Source organism: Amblyomma mixtum, chromosome 1, assembly GCF_055824585.1.
Source record: "Amblyomma mixtum isolate Tamu chromosome 1, ASM5582458v1, whole genome shotgun sequence".
Lineage (NCBI taxonomy): Eukaryota > Metazoa > Arthropoda > Arachnida > Ixodida > Ixodidae > Amblyomma > Amblyomma mixtum.
This window is the reverse complement of record NC_143012.1, coordinates 81,194,952-81,212,010: the sequence shown is the minus strand read 5'-3', so window position 1 is coordinate 81,212,010 and position 17,059 is coordinate 81,194,952. Positions and strand designations below refer to the sequence as shown.

The 17,059-nt window shown below is 50.1% G+C and overlaps 1 protein-coding gene across 1 annotated transcript; it reads left to right on the top strand.

Moving 5' to 3' along the window:
- The first annotated feature begins 294 nt into the window (after positions 1–294).
- Positions 295–16,174, top strand: LOC149366941 (uncharacterized). Its single transcript, XM_089572281.1, has 9 exons — positions 295–688; positions 2,733–3,097; positions 3,804–4,799; positions 7,221–7,643; positions 8,543–8,802; positions 8,878–9,273; positions 9,755–10,031; positions 12,956–13,230; positions 15,734–16,174. The coding sequence occupies exons 1-9, from the start codon at positions 295–297 to the stop codon at positions 16,137–16,139; spliced, it is 3,792 nt and encodes a 1,263-aa protein (XP_089428407.1). The 3' UTR covers positions 16,140–16,174.
- The last annotated feature ends 885 nt before the right edge of the window (positions 16,175–17,059 follow it).

The window sequence follows — 17,059 nt, the reverse complement described above, 5'->3', positions numbered from 1 at the left end:
CAACTGTTAAGGCAACACTTTTAAGGCAACGCTCTGTTCAACACAAAAAAGCCGTCTGGTGGTACCATCCGGCGATGGACCATGCAACGGGTTAACAACCGCCCTGTAATAACGGTTAATCGCATTACAAACAATCTGAGGCTTAATTGTGATGATGGTTCCAGTGACTGTAGCGCCACCAGCGGCATTGCTGGCCTTTGTGATGAACATTTGATGAGGCGGAGCACTAGAACAGTCTCTGCGTGCTCAGACTGGCGGCTCCTAAGAGTTCAAGCAGTGAAGAAAAAGAAGTCCATGTGGAGCTCGTTCTTCCGCAAGCGCCATTGCTTTCAGAAGAAGAAAGACACCGTGGTTATCGGACGTGTGATGGCTTCGAAGAAGGAATCCCCCTCACCCAGCGACACCCGCAAGGCCTACGTCGCGGGACATCTCTTCGACAGCCCCGCAGCGACGGCCTCTCCGGCAGGGGAGGTCGACAACAACCAGCTGGGCTCCAGGAGAGGACCGATGGATGCGGCAGATCTAAATCCTAGCGACACGCCAGTAAGCGACACCGTGCGAGAACGTCCTGGGCCCATTGCTTCCAAAAGCCCCCTCGAGGCCGTCGACGACTCCGAGAAACACACAACCTCGGACAGTGAGAGCACTGAGGAGAGCACTCAGCAGGAGTCGCCGACTGACGGTCAGGGTATGTGCTTGTCGATTTGAAAGCGCTTTGAGTAGTTCCCATGACCCTTCGTTTCTACAAGATTTACTTTCCATTCAGCAGAAAGAAGCGGGCAAACTGCTCAACTAGAAATATTTTTCGTTTGGAGACGAATCCTTCTTTCACGAGATATGCATACAGATACAGTACAGGCATTTGCCTTATGCTTGTCGTCTATGGCGGATCTCGAGGCCTATACATCCCAAAATGCTGCTTTGGGAACAGCATCGAACCACCTGAAGGTGTCTGGCTTAAAATGTTCAGTAGTTGTCAGCATTTATCAGGTGTATTTAAATGTAGACAAACGCTAGCTGCAGCGCTCTTTCCTTGAAACTTTCTGTTATCCTCTTCACACAATTCGCGTCGCACATGACGGTCCATGTACTCTGAGGTTCCTTTCGGTTATACACGACCCGTCGGGGCTGTCATTGGCTACTGTGCTGTGCAGTGAGCACATGTGCACAGAATTAATATTGACCGCGACGGCCCTACTTCAATGCCGATGATAGTATTGTTTTCTCTCGGCGCATAACTCTCTTGTAGAACCAAAAGGAAATTTTGCTAGAAGTGCCTGGGCGGTAACACACCTTTTACATTCAAAATATGTACGGAGATAGAAACTAGCGCAGATAAAAACGACGCGTCGTCAAGGGCGCGCATGTCTGGACATGATTCAGTTGTGTTTGGTTGAAATCGTGTGGTGGCCGCTCACTGGAAGTGTGCACAGTGCAGGGGTCCCCTCAAGTGAAGCAGTTGGGCAAACACGCCCTCTTTGCATTTGGATATTCGATCCCTATTTGCTCACGTAATATTTATTAATGATAAAGCATGTTCAAGCGCCCCACTGCGACGTATACTTACCCGTGAGTGATAAGAACAAAAGCTGATTTATCAGAAATTTGAATGCCTCCTCAGCCTAAAGGCCCATTCACACTTGCGAGTCGCAAAGGGCACGCGACCAGCAGTCGCTTGCGACCACGCAGCAGCTCGACAACACCGTTGTTCACACTTGCAAGCGCGACCAGCGGGTCGCCTTTTCGTTAGATTCTCGTTTGAAGCGAAAACTCTCGGGAATGACGTTGTTCGCGCGCTTTCGAGAGTTTCGTCTGCTGTGGCCGCGCCTCCTGCACTCGCGCTCGATCCTCTAAACTGGTATTAGCAATGTATACAACGACCCGAGTGAAGATGAGGATGTCATGACGGTTTTGATGTGCACTGCAGTCGTACGAGCGTCATGATGACAGAGGCGCGCTTCACTGCCTACCAGCCTGCCCTGCAGTATGCCGGCCGACGGCGTCAGAAAAAATGCGCCAATGTTGCTTGTTCGCGTTAATACCAAGCCCTTGGGTAGAGGAATGTAAAAAATTAATCATTTATGAAGATCGCTGGCCAATGCCGAGTTGCTGGTAGAAGTGATAACTGCGACACAAGCAAATTTCTTCCCACAGCCGCTTTGCTGCTGCTGCTCAATGCGGCTCGACTGTTGTCTGCTAGCTCCGCTGCCGAAGGTGTCGCGGAAGTCGAGCATATTTTGATATTATTATGATACGAGGTCCGCAATAAAGCGGTGACGAAAGCAGCATCTTAATTACTAGCGCTGACCAGGATCCGAAGCGCCCTCAGCTGCGGCATCGATATAAAACCGGATAGGCTTAGCGACGACTAGGGCAGCCAGCTGAGCAGCGCAAGTCGTCGCCCGGCGTGCCCGCGAGCGGTGTCGTTGCCGGAAGCTTGGCTCGCTCGCTGATTGGTTCAGTGGTTTGCGACTCGCAGTCGCAAGGCTGGAAAATCGAGCAGCGAGCGACTGGCCTGCGACTGTCGCTTTTCGACCAGTGCGACTGTTTGCGACTGTCGCTTTTCGACCAAAACGGTCGCGCGACCTCTGCGACTCGCAAGTGTGAACGGGCCTTAAGTCTGCTATAGCCAGCATAATGCGACTTCCCTTAAACTTTTGGTCAGTTTGTATTGTGTTGTCATCCTTTCACAGCGGTAGACGTGAAGAAATGTATGATGCATGCAAACGCAGTCCCCATGGGAGCTGAACGGAAGTCCACTCAACCGGGGACCGATCCCGACCTCCCGAAGACAACGATCAAGCCTCCAAAATCATTGACAGAACAACAACCCGACTATTCTCAGCACGATGTCCCAGGACGACCAGGGAAGGACCAGGGCAGCGTCGGCAGAATTCTCAAAAATAATGCTCATCGGACACCTCCGGGAACTCAGGGAACTCAGCGCCTCGGGCCATCTCCACTGCCTCCTGTAACTCATGCGCGCGAAGTGAAGAAAGATGAAGTCCGGGGCACCCGGGCACAACAAGCCGTCAAGCAACTCGAACCATACCACACCGCGACGCCGCCTTCGGGACAGCGCACCCCTGATTTGAAGGTTTGTGCTCTCTTCAAATGAGCACTGGAACTCCCTTGGACGTCCAGTGGATGTCTTTAAAACTCGCAGGATGACAATGAGAATTTTAATGTCCATTGCGGAGCTGTTTTTACACATCTTCTTCAAAGAGTTCACGGTTGGAAGCCAGAAAATTTAAACGCAGAAAAGCGCTACACGATACCCTATAGGAGCGGCGTTAAGAACACGAACTTAAATGCCCTTTGTAAAGGAAAGTTATATTAACAGAGCTTACTGCTTGGTAAATTGTTTCATGTGTGTAAAATATAGACCTCGAAGTTACACAGACACACGTGTGTTTTTATTTGATGTTCTCTCGTTATTTCATGTCAAGTAGGGCTGATATGTCTCTTTTGCTATCAAGTACCACCTCCTCGACAGCGAGTTCAGGGGTCATATCTTCTCAATCGGGCCCCTCCCTCTGTGTTTCTAATTCTCTTTATCAAATTAACACTTATGCTTTGTGTGTGTCTTGTGCTCATCTATATCTCGCCCGTCTGTCTGCTACATTTGTACTGAAGAAGCGGTTCTATAATTGTTCACCCTGTCTAAGAAAGTACTTCAGGTTTTTAATGTCTACATTGCCAAATTGTAGCAAAATCTATAATGCAGTACCCACTTTCTAAATCTACATTCTACTTCTTTTTACATATTATTCTACTTTCTACTTCTTTTTACATATTTGCAGGTTTTAAGAATAACAATACCACGTTTTGCCGGCGAGGGCAAGTACCTTGCAGGGAAAGACTTCCAATCAACCGGAACGCAGATGTCAAACTACTGCCGGCCAGGGTCAGGGACACCGCCAGCGACGGCTGTTGAGGTTTCGACTACATCAGAACAACGAATCAGAGGTGGACCCCATTGTAAGGGTCGAGCTTCACCAGGGGCGAGCTCAGCATCTTCAAGTTTGACGTCAATGGTGACTAGCGGGAGTCGGACGCCATCCTTATCAGAGCGCGACCAGCAACAGCAAGAATTTCAACAGCGACACGAGCGTTCCGAACGTCCGGGCTCAAGCCCTGGAAGGGACGCCATTAGTAGAGATGTACAACGTTGCCACACGTATCCGAGCTCATTCTGTCCAGGAATGTCCGGCCGTTTCTCCCCTAAAGACACTGCGCATGAACGCAATGAAAACAAGATTATTGATCGACCTACCGGCAGTCTGTCTAGCTCGCAGCATTCGTCAAAAAAAAGTAGCCTGCGAGAACATCTTCGGGACAAGCGCGCAGTGTGGGAAGATGAGAAACCCCACGCAAGAATATCCCTATCCGGGAGGTCGCTGTCCTCCTCCTCATTCAGTCGCCGCGGGACTCCCGAACACAGTGGAACGTCCGTGCCGAGTAACGGAAGACACTCGCCTCGACGCATGTCCACGACCTTAACAGGCGACTCACCCGAGCGTAGATGTGGTCGACGCCAGCCCCAGCGGCACAAGTTCGAGCCCATTCGAATGAGAAGCCCACCGAGATACACACGGTCCCTCTCCGGTAGCACCGAGGCCCAGTCGGCACCCTCGCAGGCGTCCTCAAGATCGACCAGGTCGGACTCACCGCTTCACCAGAGTAACCGCCGGCAAAGTATCCACCCGGCGTGCGTGGAGACAACGCAGAGCGTGGCAAGGACACCGCAGTTCGTGTCCAGCACAACGCAGGGCTCCTCCGTCAACAAAAGCGTTAAGGTGACCTCTGCTAAGGCTAAGCCGCTGTAAGAGGGTTAGCGATTGCAGCCCCAAGCAACACAAGCAATCGGCCCAATATTGGAAATTGATGGTTTCACGGTGGCCCTTTGTAGCAATGGCGTTGGCCAATACATTTCCGATATTGAGTAATCGGACCAATATGGGGAATTCATGTTTTCACTGTGGCTCTTTGTAGCAATGGCGTTGGCCAATACATTTCCGATATTGAGTAATCGACCCAATATCGGGAATTGATGGTTTCACTGTGGCCGTTTGTAGCAATGGCGTTGGGCAACACATTTCCGATATTGGTTAATCGGCCCAATATCGGGAGTTGATGGTTTCACTGTGGCCCTTTGTAGCAATGGCGTTGGCCAATACATTACCGATATTGAGTAATCGTCCCAACATCGGGAATTGATGGCTTCAGTGTGGCCCTTTGTAGCAATGGCGTTGGCCAATACATTTCCTATATTGAGTAATCGGCCCAATATTGGAAATTGATGGTTTCACTCTGGTCCTTTGTAGGACCGGAATTGGCCAATACATTTCTAATCTTGGGCCATTTACCTGTGCTGGTTGGGAGCGCAGCGCACTGTTCATTGCACTGTTTACGTTGCGTGGGTCACAGAATGTAGAGTCAAAGCACATTGCAAATTTCATATTCATGCTTGGATAAGTGCGTCGTGTACTTTCACACCGTACTATGATTTCCTTTCTTTATTCTCATATTTGTATGAACGAGCTAGGAGAAAGCTTTATGACAGTTGTTATTTTGAGGGGGCTTCGACCACCATTTAGGAGCAATGCCACTATTTAAGAACAATGCCACAGGGTCAACCTTCCAACAGTGTTTGCAGCAGTTTCATCGAGGTGCTTGTAGATTAAATTCTTCAAGTACGGCTTATTTACAGAAGTAGAGAAGAACGGCTTATTTTGCACTCAGTCGTTCAATAAGGTATTTGAATGCTCTTGCGGCGCTGAGCACGCGCAGAGCTTGCCGAAAAGAAATCGCGCGCTGTAAATATAACACTCTCATTCTGTTTCAAATCAGGTTAGTTACTGAACTCCGATTAAATAGTGTATAAGCTTGTGTCAGTGCTTACTGAAACGAAACGAACTCGACCATGTGAAACCACGTTATTAATGCACAAAATTATTTAAAAGCTACGCTTTCACCTCATTTACCCGCCGCGGTGGCTCGGTGCTAAGGGCCTCGGCTACTGAGCCAGGGTACCCGGATTCCAACTCTACCGCGGCGGCCGCGTTTCGATGGAGCCGAAGCGCAAAAGCTGCCCGTATGCTGTGCTATTCAATGCACGATAAAATCCACTGCTGGTCAAAATTATTAATGAGCTTCCCACTAGGGCAGCCATCTCCTTTCTCTTGCACTACTCCGTTATCTCACGTCGTGGTTTAGGTGCCGACCAAGAAGTCAGACTGTTACTGTGCTTTCATCAAAAACCACTAATTTCACCTCTTTGTCCGCCGAGTTATGTTCCTCGGACTCACTGCCCCACGCAGAAATAGTAGAGTGAAATAGATGCGAGAGAAACGATTGAAAGAAGAGGCCCTTCGAAGTAACCACGTATGCGTTGCAATGGCTGTAGTAAAAAATACCCCCCCCCCCCCTAACGTCCCCTCCTTTTTCCAATGGTATCCATGTCGTAGAAGCTTAAGCAATGGAACTTACTCTTCTAATAGTTAGCTTCCAGTTGGTGCGACAATAAAGCAACAGCTTTGCTACAAGAACCTATAATTTCGTACGCTGCGAAGCGCAAGTAAGAAATTGAAGGGTTTATAAGAAAGGCTCTGTAAGATAAATTTTATCCTCTTAAGAATGCACGAGTAGACGAAAGAGGGACTCCTTGATAAGCATTACTGCGTCTTTATGCTTTCGAACGCACTGTGTGTTGCTCTTATTATGTGTTCTCTTTCGTGTCCGAGCACACGTCCCTTTGTCTGCGCTCAGTCTGCAAAATTTCCCGTTTCTCTCTTCGAGCGCGATAGCTTCAACGCGGCCGCGTTAACGTTACCGTTGAGCGCAGATACTGGCGTCGTGCCACGAAACCCACGTCACACGTGTATTCATATCTCGGCAAAGTCAAGAGCGGTCCTCACGCTCACTTAAAAAAGTTTGGCCGACTCAAACTCACACTCACGGAGTCCCAGGCTCATTCTAACTCATGAATTCAAACTCGTTTGGCTATCATATCACTTTGGTCCACTCAGACTCACCAGTCATCTGTGAAAAAAATACTGATAGCGACTCATGTCCCACTCAGGTTCACAACTCACCTAGGCTCATCTGCTTGTAATGAGCGACTCATTTGGACTAGCACACTCGTTTCCAATCACGCCTCATCTCGACGACTCATCTGTCCACAACACCCACCCAACGCAACAACGATGTCATCGCAGGCGCTATTGAAGAGCCAGCCACCGATGGTGCCCATCTTCGGCGTGGTTCTCCTGGTAGGGGTGCTCGTCGCATCCCTCTTCCTGCTGCTGTTCTTCGTACGCCCAAAAGTCTCCAAGTGGCACGGCAGCATCCGCGTGTGTCGTACCGAGCGGTGCCTCGACTACGCACGCCGTCTTCGGTACACGCTGAACACCTCGCTAAACCCGTGCGAGAGCTTCACGCGTTTCGTGTGCGATGGCTGGCGGCGGAGCAACCAGCTGACCGTGCGCGAGGTGGCCTTCCTGGACGCCCAGCGGGAGCTGTCGTCCCTGCTGCGGTCAGTGCCCGTGCCCACCACGGGACAGACGTCGCTGCAGAGGGCGGCCGCCTTCTACCGCAGCTGCGACGACGTGCTTCGGGGCAGGGCTGACGAGCTGGAGAAGGTGGGCTGCGTGCATCGACGAGGACTTCTGGGGAGGGGAGCGCCCCCACACTTCTTGCTGCTATGCACTGGCACATGTAATCTAAGCGTAGACCGATCCAAGAGGTGCGCAGGAACGCAGGTCATACGTTGTCTTCTTGTTTCAGTCCAATATTCACCCACCCTACCCGGAACCAGGCAGGGCGGATGAGGGAACAAATGAGAGCTAATGACATCCTAGTCAAAACCAAGAAGATGAACGGGGCTTAGACGGGCCATGTAATGCGGAGGAAAGAAAACCGCTGGTTCTTAAGGGTAACGGAGTGGATTCTCAGAGAAGGCAGGCGTAGAAGGAGGCGGCAGAACGTTAGGTTGGCGGATTAGATTAACAAGTTTGTGGGGTTCCGATGGCCGCAGCAGGCAAAGGACAGGGTTCAGTGGAGGAACATCAGTGAGGCCTTTTACCCTGAAGTGGGTCAGCCTGATGTTGATGATAATGGTGATGCACGACACCAATGTACATTTGGATGCATAGTCCCTTCCCCGGTGGCGCAGAGTGGAGATACAATGTCTTTCATTCTCTTCTATTTGACCATTAGCATTTTCATAAAGAAATCGTCCGGTGCCGTGTAGTTTCCCGGAGATATTAACTTTCCTTGTCCATTGCCCCTCATTACAGAAATCTCACCTCGCTATAGCTTGCTGCAGTCTGCTCATGGCTATATTTTACGTTTCTCCGCGGTCACTGATTTTTCTATGGCAAGGTTTAGCCGCCCCATAACGTTGGATATGTTGCACTTCCGACCACCCTTTGAGATTGGCTTCGGCTTGCGAGTGAGACGACTCACAAGCCAAACACAATTCGAGCTTTCCAAAACACACTTTTGAGGGAGATCCTTCCTGTTCTTACGGTGATCACAGGTCAGAAGAGCGCTGTTGGACGCGGGCATTGTGTGGCCCCGCCTACCCAAGGACTCCAACAGGCCGGACCTGCTTCGCACGTGGTTTCACGTATCCCTCAGGCTGCACTGGAGCCCCCTGCTTCACGTAGTGGTGCAACAGGACCCGAACGTCACCACGGTCGTACTGGAGCCGCTGAGTGATTTTGAACGCATCCTCCGAAAGCAAAAGGGCTTGGAGGGCAGTGACCACGAAGCGAAGATCTACTTTGAGGAGCTCAGGTGAGCGATTGCTTGGAGACCAAGTAGAAGGAGGAAGCATTTTTGATGCGTCTGACGGCAGCGTATTCTCCGCAGGCGGGAGTTTCTAGCTAACCGTGAACACCAGAACGAGGAGGACAACACCACCGTGACCTTCGCAATCACGAAGAGTCTCGTGCAATCCCACCTGACTCCACTGCATCATGCCTTCAGGAGCACTCATCATTTTGACAATTTTCTGGACACTGCCTTCATGCTCCGAACGGTGCCAGGACTCACAAAGCAACGCTGGCTTCAGGAACTGGACAACTACGTGCGAACTTCAGAGAGAGACCTCGTCTTCGTGTCAGAGAAGCCAGCTTTTGTGCGCACGTTCCTGGCTCTGTGGAGTAAACGCGGAGAGGAGGAGATGCACCTTTTCTTCTCCTGGTGTGTCGTGCAGACGGCTGCGCTCTTCGCCAACCAGAAGCTGCTGCTCAACTTCTACACCCGGTGAGAAGACGAGCTATCCAGCCTAGCATGAACTGAAGGTTACCGTTCGTTCTAGCTAAAACGGACGCATCACGTTCATTTATTAGGCAACAGACGTGACGCTGCCGGATAGAGGAATTGTTCGGCTAGCTAACCCCAAGTTCGTTAAAACACCTCAAGTATTCTCCTATTCTATTTAACCTCATTCTATTCTATTTATTCTATTCCTATTCTATTGCTGTCCTATTTTCTATTCTATTTCTATTCTGTATTCCATTTAACCTCAAGTATTCGTTGCAGTGTGTCCATGCGAAAAAGTACACTATTAGGGCAGCAGCTGCGCATGATCTGCAGCCGGAATGTGCCACGTTTCTCTGTCCCCAGCTAGGAGCGGAACGGAAGCCTCAGGGTCAGCGTCATGCCACTTCCCGCCCGTTCCTTTCTCATTTTTCAAATTCGTATACTACCGTAAAATTTAGACGTGCGCACGGTTTTCACGCAGCGAAATGAGAGCTGAACTGTACCACGGCGCCCTCTGCCTTAGCAAGGTTTACATGCTGAGCGGCGCCGAGGTCTTCGGCGCATACTACGACGAAGTCCTCTCCAGCAGGACCAAGCACACCGCGCAGCTTCTGGTCGTGGACACCCGCAGGGCCTTCGCTGCCCGCCTCGAGAAGTGGATACATTGGGACCCTGTCCGCGTAGTCGTCCAGGACTGGAACAGCTCTGACGTCGTCCTCGGGTACTTCGACCCGCGCATCGACCAGCGGTCGCTCAAGGTTCGACGGGAGGGGGAGGACGTTCGAAATCATTTCTCACCTTCGAGCGCATTCGCAGCAAATGTTGGATAGATTGAAGGAGTATTCGTTAGGTCGTTGTAATGATCTACGTTAGAATTTACACAGAAGAAGATGAAACTGCTTATGTATTTTCATTTCGGTTATGTCTTTTCATTTCAGTTATTTATAACACCTACCTATGTTCACCGTTGGCGGTTTCCGGTAATCATTAACGCCAGCGTACAGTGCAATATAGCGGGTATGGGTGCATTCACCCTTACCAGCCTCCAAAAACCTTCTGTTCGGACTCCAGGCCTATAGACCATTTACATAGAGCAGTTTGCTCTGTGCACGACAGATGGCGCCACTGGGAAGTCCGCCACTTCTGGCCTTCAAAGCCGGTGTCAGCAGCATCACCGCGCTTTGCGAAACGCTGTTGCGCAGCTTGTGTACGAACGTCAAGCGACTCTTAAATAACCCAGCTGTGATACGGATGTCAAGCGTACTGTTGAATTACTTTAGCTGTTTGTTAAATTAATAGAGTCAGAAAAACAGACGCGCTTGTTACATAAAGGAAACTGCGAAACAATTACCGCCGTTTTTGGAGGAGCTGTCTTGCGAGTTCATGCTGCTTTCAAGCAGAACAGAACGTTAATGTGTTGTTCCAAAAAAAAATAAACATATCACAAACGCCGCGGGCCAGTTTATTTCAAGGCCAGCAGTGCCTACGGGAATGCCAGAACGAGCGTACCTATGCCTGTAACCTTTCTCACCATCGACAAACACTGATCCAATACTTCGAATGTGCGGTGCGTTTTAGACCATTGCAATAAGTGCTTCCTTGGCGTCGGCACAGTGCTCACTAAACTGTCGTGCGTACATAACGCTAGCACGGTAGAAGCAGCAACTGAGCGTTGCAAAAGTCCTCAAAGCAGGCACTTCAACATGCTATTCTGTCGCCCAGTGCAAAACTCTATAGAAGTGCGCTAAAATGCACAGGACAGCGGTGAAATTTATCATTACAGGACTTCGAATATCCCAGCTTATTCCGGCTGCTTACATCTGCGGGTGCTGAACTATACGAGCTGTTTTCAGTTTTACTTATCAAGAGAACATGGTCGAATGTCGCTGAGCTTCTGAAAAGGCCCTTGAAAAAGATCCATACTCTTCCTTTGGAAGCCGGAATGTTAACCGAGGATAAAGTGAATATCTGGACAATCGGCCGACGATCACGCGCACGCGGACGTTCGGCTGTAAGACGAGTGCACAGTGCTGAGCAGCGAACGTTCTTGATAGCTGCGAACACATATTCCTCCATTCGGCAAAAATATCGAGCTCTAAAAAGCACGCTTTCAGGCATTGGCCCGCTTTTAACCCGCAGTTCAACAACAAGTTATGCGGTCCACAAATATCGTTACGTGGTGAATTGATTGAATCAATATGAACGCGCACGTAGCTGACGGCGGTATGTTGACACATTCGAGCCGATGCAGGCAGTCTAAAGGAGATGAGTAAATCAGCTGGTTGAAGCAAAAAATTTCCAGCACCAACACGTTCTATGCGCACTCACAAAAAATTTTTGTGGCGTCCGGCAGCTCGTTATCCACAACGAGAGCCGGAGAAGCGTCTTGCAGCCGGGCACCAGTGCGCCGGCAGCCGTCGAAACGAGAAGGCCCGAAGGCCAGCGATGGCCGATTGGTCATGTGACCAAATATGGCGGTGCCTATGCTCCCGCGCTGTAAAGCATGTATACGGCGTCCCTGGTACTTCATCGTTCAATAAAAATAGCGCTTTACTGTGCATTCGAGGCTGGACTACGAGCGCATGGTTCACGTTACTTAAGTGCCGTATTCTGACGCGGCTGCAAGGTGCTCGACAGTGCCTCGAAATCCTCGAAAAGAGATAAGCTGCGCCACTGCATTGGGGCTTCGGAGTAATATATGATGCCGATGGCTGAAGAACCAATAAGCGCTCAGCCAATGAGGGGCTAGGGGTGCGAGCAAAGCGGTGTTGTTTTAGCGGCTCAACATGGTGGCCTGTGAGATATTTCGGCGAAGTACAATATGATACCCCGTTTTGTGAAATATTTGTGGTGTTATGGTTACATGCTGCTTAACGTTCAAATGCAATTCAGGCTGTGAAGGACACCGTAGTGGAGGGCACCGGATAATGTCGACCACCTGCGTTTCTTTAACGTTCCCCGACAACACACAGTACGCGCTCCTCTAGCAATTCACCTCCGTCGAAATGCGACCGGCGCGGCCGGGATCGAATCCACGTCTTCCAGGTCAGCACCGGAGCACAACAAAAACATAGCCACCGCTTTGGCGCTTTGGGAAAGAAGACCGGCATTGATGCCTCTAACAACGGCGCCGTAACATGAAGGCTCACAAGTATTCTTTCGAACCTTCCTGTTTACTTGGCGACGCTGCAGCTGATGGTGGTGTTTCAGATATGCGGCCAACGTTCTCGACAAAGCGAAGCTCTTTTAACACAGAAGTCCGACTACCGCGATGTTTTCCATTAATGACATCTCAATCAACTCCACATTCCTCTGTACTACAGGAAAAAAAAACAGGGCTAGCAATGAAAAGGGACGATAGCGGACAGCCCCATGACGTAATAAAGTGTACTTCAAGACAAGGCACATATATTAAGGAGAAGCAAATAGGTAGGAGGGCGGACGAGATTAGGAAGTTTCCGGGAATAAATTTTGTCCAGTTAGTGCAGTTCAGCTTGAATAGTAGGTCGATGGCAAACGCTTTTCGCCAGCAGTGGAGGTGTTTTGTGATTATTATGATTCCTGTTTGGAGCGTGGAGAAACACTGCTGAGAGTATTTTCCTCTCCTCCTAGTACTGAAGATAGCCCTAGTTTAGTATTGAACTAGTTACAACTTTCCGACCTGTCTTTTCTCGCTATGCAGCCCAAGCAGGACGAGCCGACCTTGCCTGACATGAACGCTTCGCTGGTGGACAACTGGCAGGCGGTCAACCTGGACCATGTGGACGCGAACGACCGCACGGCCTCGGCGCGAATCGAGTTCGCCGAGTGGTTCACAGTTCTTCCCGGCCGTGACATAGCGCTGCTCCCGTATGCATTCTCCTTTCCCTGGATGGACGAGAGCGCCGCGCCGGCCATGAACCACGGAGGCCTCGGATACAGCGTCGCCTTGGCACTCAGCCGACTGTTCAGCGACAGGTAGGCTACTGTGAAACAACTCTGCTGAAACGCGTGCTCAACATCACTCGAGAAGTGAAAGCCTATACTCCTTTCTACCACAACTTACCACTTCAGTAAATGTTCCTTTGGCTTTTGACGAACTGCAGCTGCGTAACACATCACTTTGTCAAGTTCCCTGGCGCGTACTCTTAACTAAAGAACCAGTTATAGCTTGTGTGGCTTTAATGAGGGAAATAAATGCGCTTTCCCCGCTTAACCGCGGCTGTCACAGTTCAATACCTCCGGACCCGACCCCGTGGTCGCGTGCACTACCGAGCGCACGACGACCACGGCAGGTCTTGCTCTGAGGGAACAAAGGAACGACCCTCTGCCTGACGCAAACAAGGCATTCATTGCTGCAAGGACAATAACGCCACCTGGCAACCTAATAAGCTTAGGAATCGAGCACGTCCGACTGACAAGCACGGTTACGAGCGAACGTTCGCACACGCCAGGGAAAGGGGGAAACTCCGAGGCCGGAAGGGGCGAGCCGGCGGGAGAATGTTCCCGGCATGAGGCATCGCGCCAGCTGGCGAAGAGCCGAGCCCACGCCGACAGGCTCGTACACGGCGAAATTCCGAGTCCAAGAGAGCCTAGCTCTCCTGGCTCAGAAGCTCATAAACCGCTTCTGCGGTTCCGCGAAATCCTAATTCATTATTGCGACAGCCACCGTCTCTACCCGGCACCTGCCAAGGGGCTGAGTAAGGCGGAGGAGCGAACTCTGCGGCGCCTGCAGACAGGAACTCTTCTCTGTCCTGCCGTAGCAAAACACTTCGATCCGAACACAGATGGTGTGGGCATGTACTCAGAATCCTCACCTTCACCCTTCCCCCACCCCCACCCGAGAGGCATGGGAGACCGCCCTCCTCAACTGCTCCACACTGGAGTCCCAAAGGGCTCTAGTAAAGCGGGCGCGAGACGGGGCCTCGTCGTGCGATGTCCCGGACTAAGGATACCGACTATGTAGCAGGGTTTTTTGACCCTCAAACTCTCCTTGCAAATTACAGTTTTTCACCACCAGCACCACCACTCTCCCACGCGCAGGAATCATGCCATCCGTGGCGCTCCTGTCGCTGCGACGCCGGCGCCCTCCCTCGGTAATTAAGGCAACTAAGCTCGAGAAGGTGCATCACGGGGAACCCCACCAAAGGGGAAGACTAGGGCCAAAGTCCCCACAGGTTGTAATGCTTCACACCTCTTTGCTACGATAAGAACAGAACAAAAGACGACCCCTGATATTACCGAAGCGTACCGTCTGAATATGCTCAGAAATGCAAGTTTCTACATATCAGCTCGTTTATAAAAGTCACGTGTAGAAAACAGGTTCTCTTTCTGCTCGATGTTTCTCACCCCTCTCTAGCCCCTCTTCCATCCGTTTATTCCTTCCATGGAAAGTAGTTGCACGACCCGAAGTACCCAGGTACTCTGTCCCACGCAGCCAGCTCTCTTAACTCTGAGGCCAGATGGCTCCCCGATATTATCTGCTCACCATTATTTGCACCGGGTTGAGTAAGGAATCGGCTGCACTTTATTCTTTTTCACTGGGTGCTGCTTGTTTGCGTATGGGCCTGCAGAAAAAAATAATCCAGTAAAGCGGCTGCGAAGGATCGCAATTTGTGGTTAAGAATGGTTTCAAGGGATCAATAATATGCCTATTTTCAGGTGTTCATATTTACGCGTAGCTGTTGGAGCAACGGTAAATGAGTGTATGAGGTCCGCTAGGAAACGGCGATTCTTATTTTATTTTACCAAGTGCATAAACAAAAGGTATAAAAACGCCATTCCTGCCTTTCTTAACCCCCCAGCGCCAAACCTTTTTCCAATTGTTCGACAGCAAAGTGGTCACGCCAGTAACACGGATCAGGGCATGCGAGTTACGCACACATTCCAAAAAAAATGTGCAAACGTGTTTAGTGCGCTCGCACATAAGCAAAAAAAATTGCGAGGACACTTTGGCAACTAAATTGTTGAGAGACGAAAGGCGAGCACACTATGCTGTGACAACTTCCGGTGGATGTAACGTCACACGGTTCCGTTGGATATATAGATACCTAAATTAAACCTCCTTCGGGGATATTAATTGTTAATTGCTCTTAATTACACATTTTTCTGTCTAATTTGGCACAAATCCGGACTTTTTCCGATAATTCTGTGATAATTTTCGCTATGCCGTGACGACTTCCGGTGGATGTGACGTCACACCGTTCCCGTAGCTATATCGACGTCCGCGCTCTTTCGACGCAATTTCAACATTTTTACTATAATTAATTAACTAACTATTCCACGGTCATCAAGCGTGGCTTCTAGGTTCATTTTTTCCTCCTCTATTTCAAGCAACATTCTTTTTCTGCTATCTTTTTTTAGTTCCCGAGTTAACACGCTGCCAAAGGTGCGGCATCCTCTGCTAACGGACGCCAGTATGAGCCATTAAAGGCTTTCGCCTTAAGAGGCTGTCTCATAGTATACTATGCTTAAATCGCAGCTACATCATTTCTTCGGAAGCCGTGGGCTCCTTCAGCACGGCGCTGGCGTGCGCCGTGAACGGGAGCAGTGGATACGGCAGTTTCTTCGACATTCTCCGTCAGCTCGAGCACACGCTTGCCCTCGAGGTGTCGCTGCAAGCGTACAGACAACGTAGCGCCACCTCGGAGGGCTACGACGAACTTCTCGAAGGGTTCGAGGGCTACGGCAGCGCCGCACTGTTCTTCATCGCGGCGTGCTACTCAACCTGCCTGGGCAGCGAGAGCGTGTTCCCTGCGGCCGACGACGACGAGTGCGACGTCACCTTCCGACACGTCCAAGAGTTCTCCGCCGCCTTCGGGTGCGCACCCGGCAGCCCAATGAACCCATCTGTCAAGTGTAGCATCATGGCGCGAAACGATGCATAGAAGGCCGTCCTCCGTATGGCTCCCGATGGGCTGAATTTTGCGCGCACTTTACCTATTTTAGATTTAGAATATTTTCGGATTGCACTGTACAAAATCGCTGAGCGCGTTCTTTCGTCACGAACTATGGTGACTACCAATAAGGGCAAGCACTGAAGATTTCTTCACTGCATGTTTACTATTGCAAGGATTTTAGCCCTGCATCACAGCTTTCTGCCAAAGTTACAAAAACCTTGAGGTACCTATGTGTATATGCTTGTTGGGCGGAGCTATTGTTAAGGTCCTTGTTTTCTGAACTTTATTACGTAAGACACGTCCAGATGAAACCAAGTGTGTTACCCGGCCATTGAACCGTCTGTACTTTTACAGCGAGTAGCCTCACAAGACTGCACATTTACAGCGAGTAGCCTCACAAGACTACACATTTACAGCGAGTAGCCTCGTTAAATACTTAGTGTTTGATTCTGATATTAACTGGCAATTGCATATTAGCGAGACATGTTCCAAGCTCGCTTACGGTCGCCACGTGTTAATAAAAGCCCGTGAATGGTTTCACGTAACGGTGCTGCGTATTTTCTATATCTTATTTGTGCATAGTTATTTAGCTGCTGCACAGTACCATGCGGCTGGACATATAAAACATACTTAAAATCTACTAACCGCTTACATAAGAGGGCAATTCGAATCATTACCCCGTCAAACATACCGGATACTGCAAAACCACTGTTTCTCCTGATTTGTGAACTTCCGCTGGACTCTGTTCACGTATAAAGTGTGGCTGACATTCTACATAGAATAACAGTAAATGAGGACCCGCTGCGATTAAGCTTATTTGCCTTACCAGCATGCAGTACAAGACACGCAGCGAACAACTGTCTCTCATCGAAAGCAAAGGAAAGGCGCATAACTAGCCCCCTGGAACA

Coding starts and splice junctions, on each gene's coding strand:
- LOC149366941 (XM_089572281.1), top strand. CDS start 295: ATGTGGAGCTCGTTCTTCCGCAAGCGCCATTGCTTTCAGAAGAAGAAA. Junction 689..2,732: donor GTCGCCGACTGACGGTCAGG/GTATGTGCTTGT, acceptor ATGCAAACGCAG/TCCCCATGGGAGCTGAACGG. Junction 9,274..9,754: donor CTGCTCAACTTCTACACCCG/GTGAGAAGACGA, acceptor GTTTTCACGCAG/CGAAATGAGAGCTGAACTGT.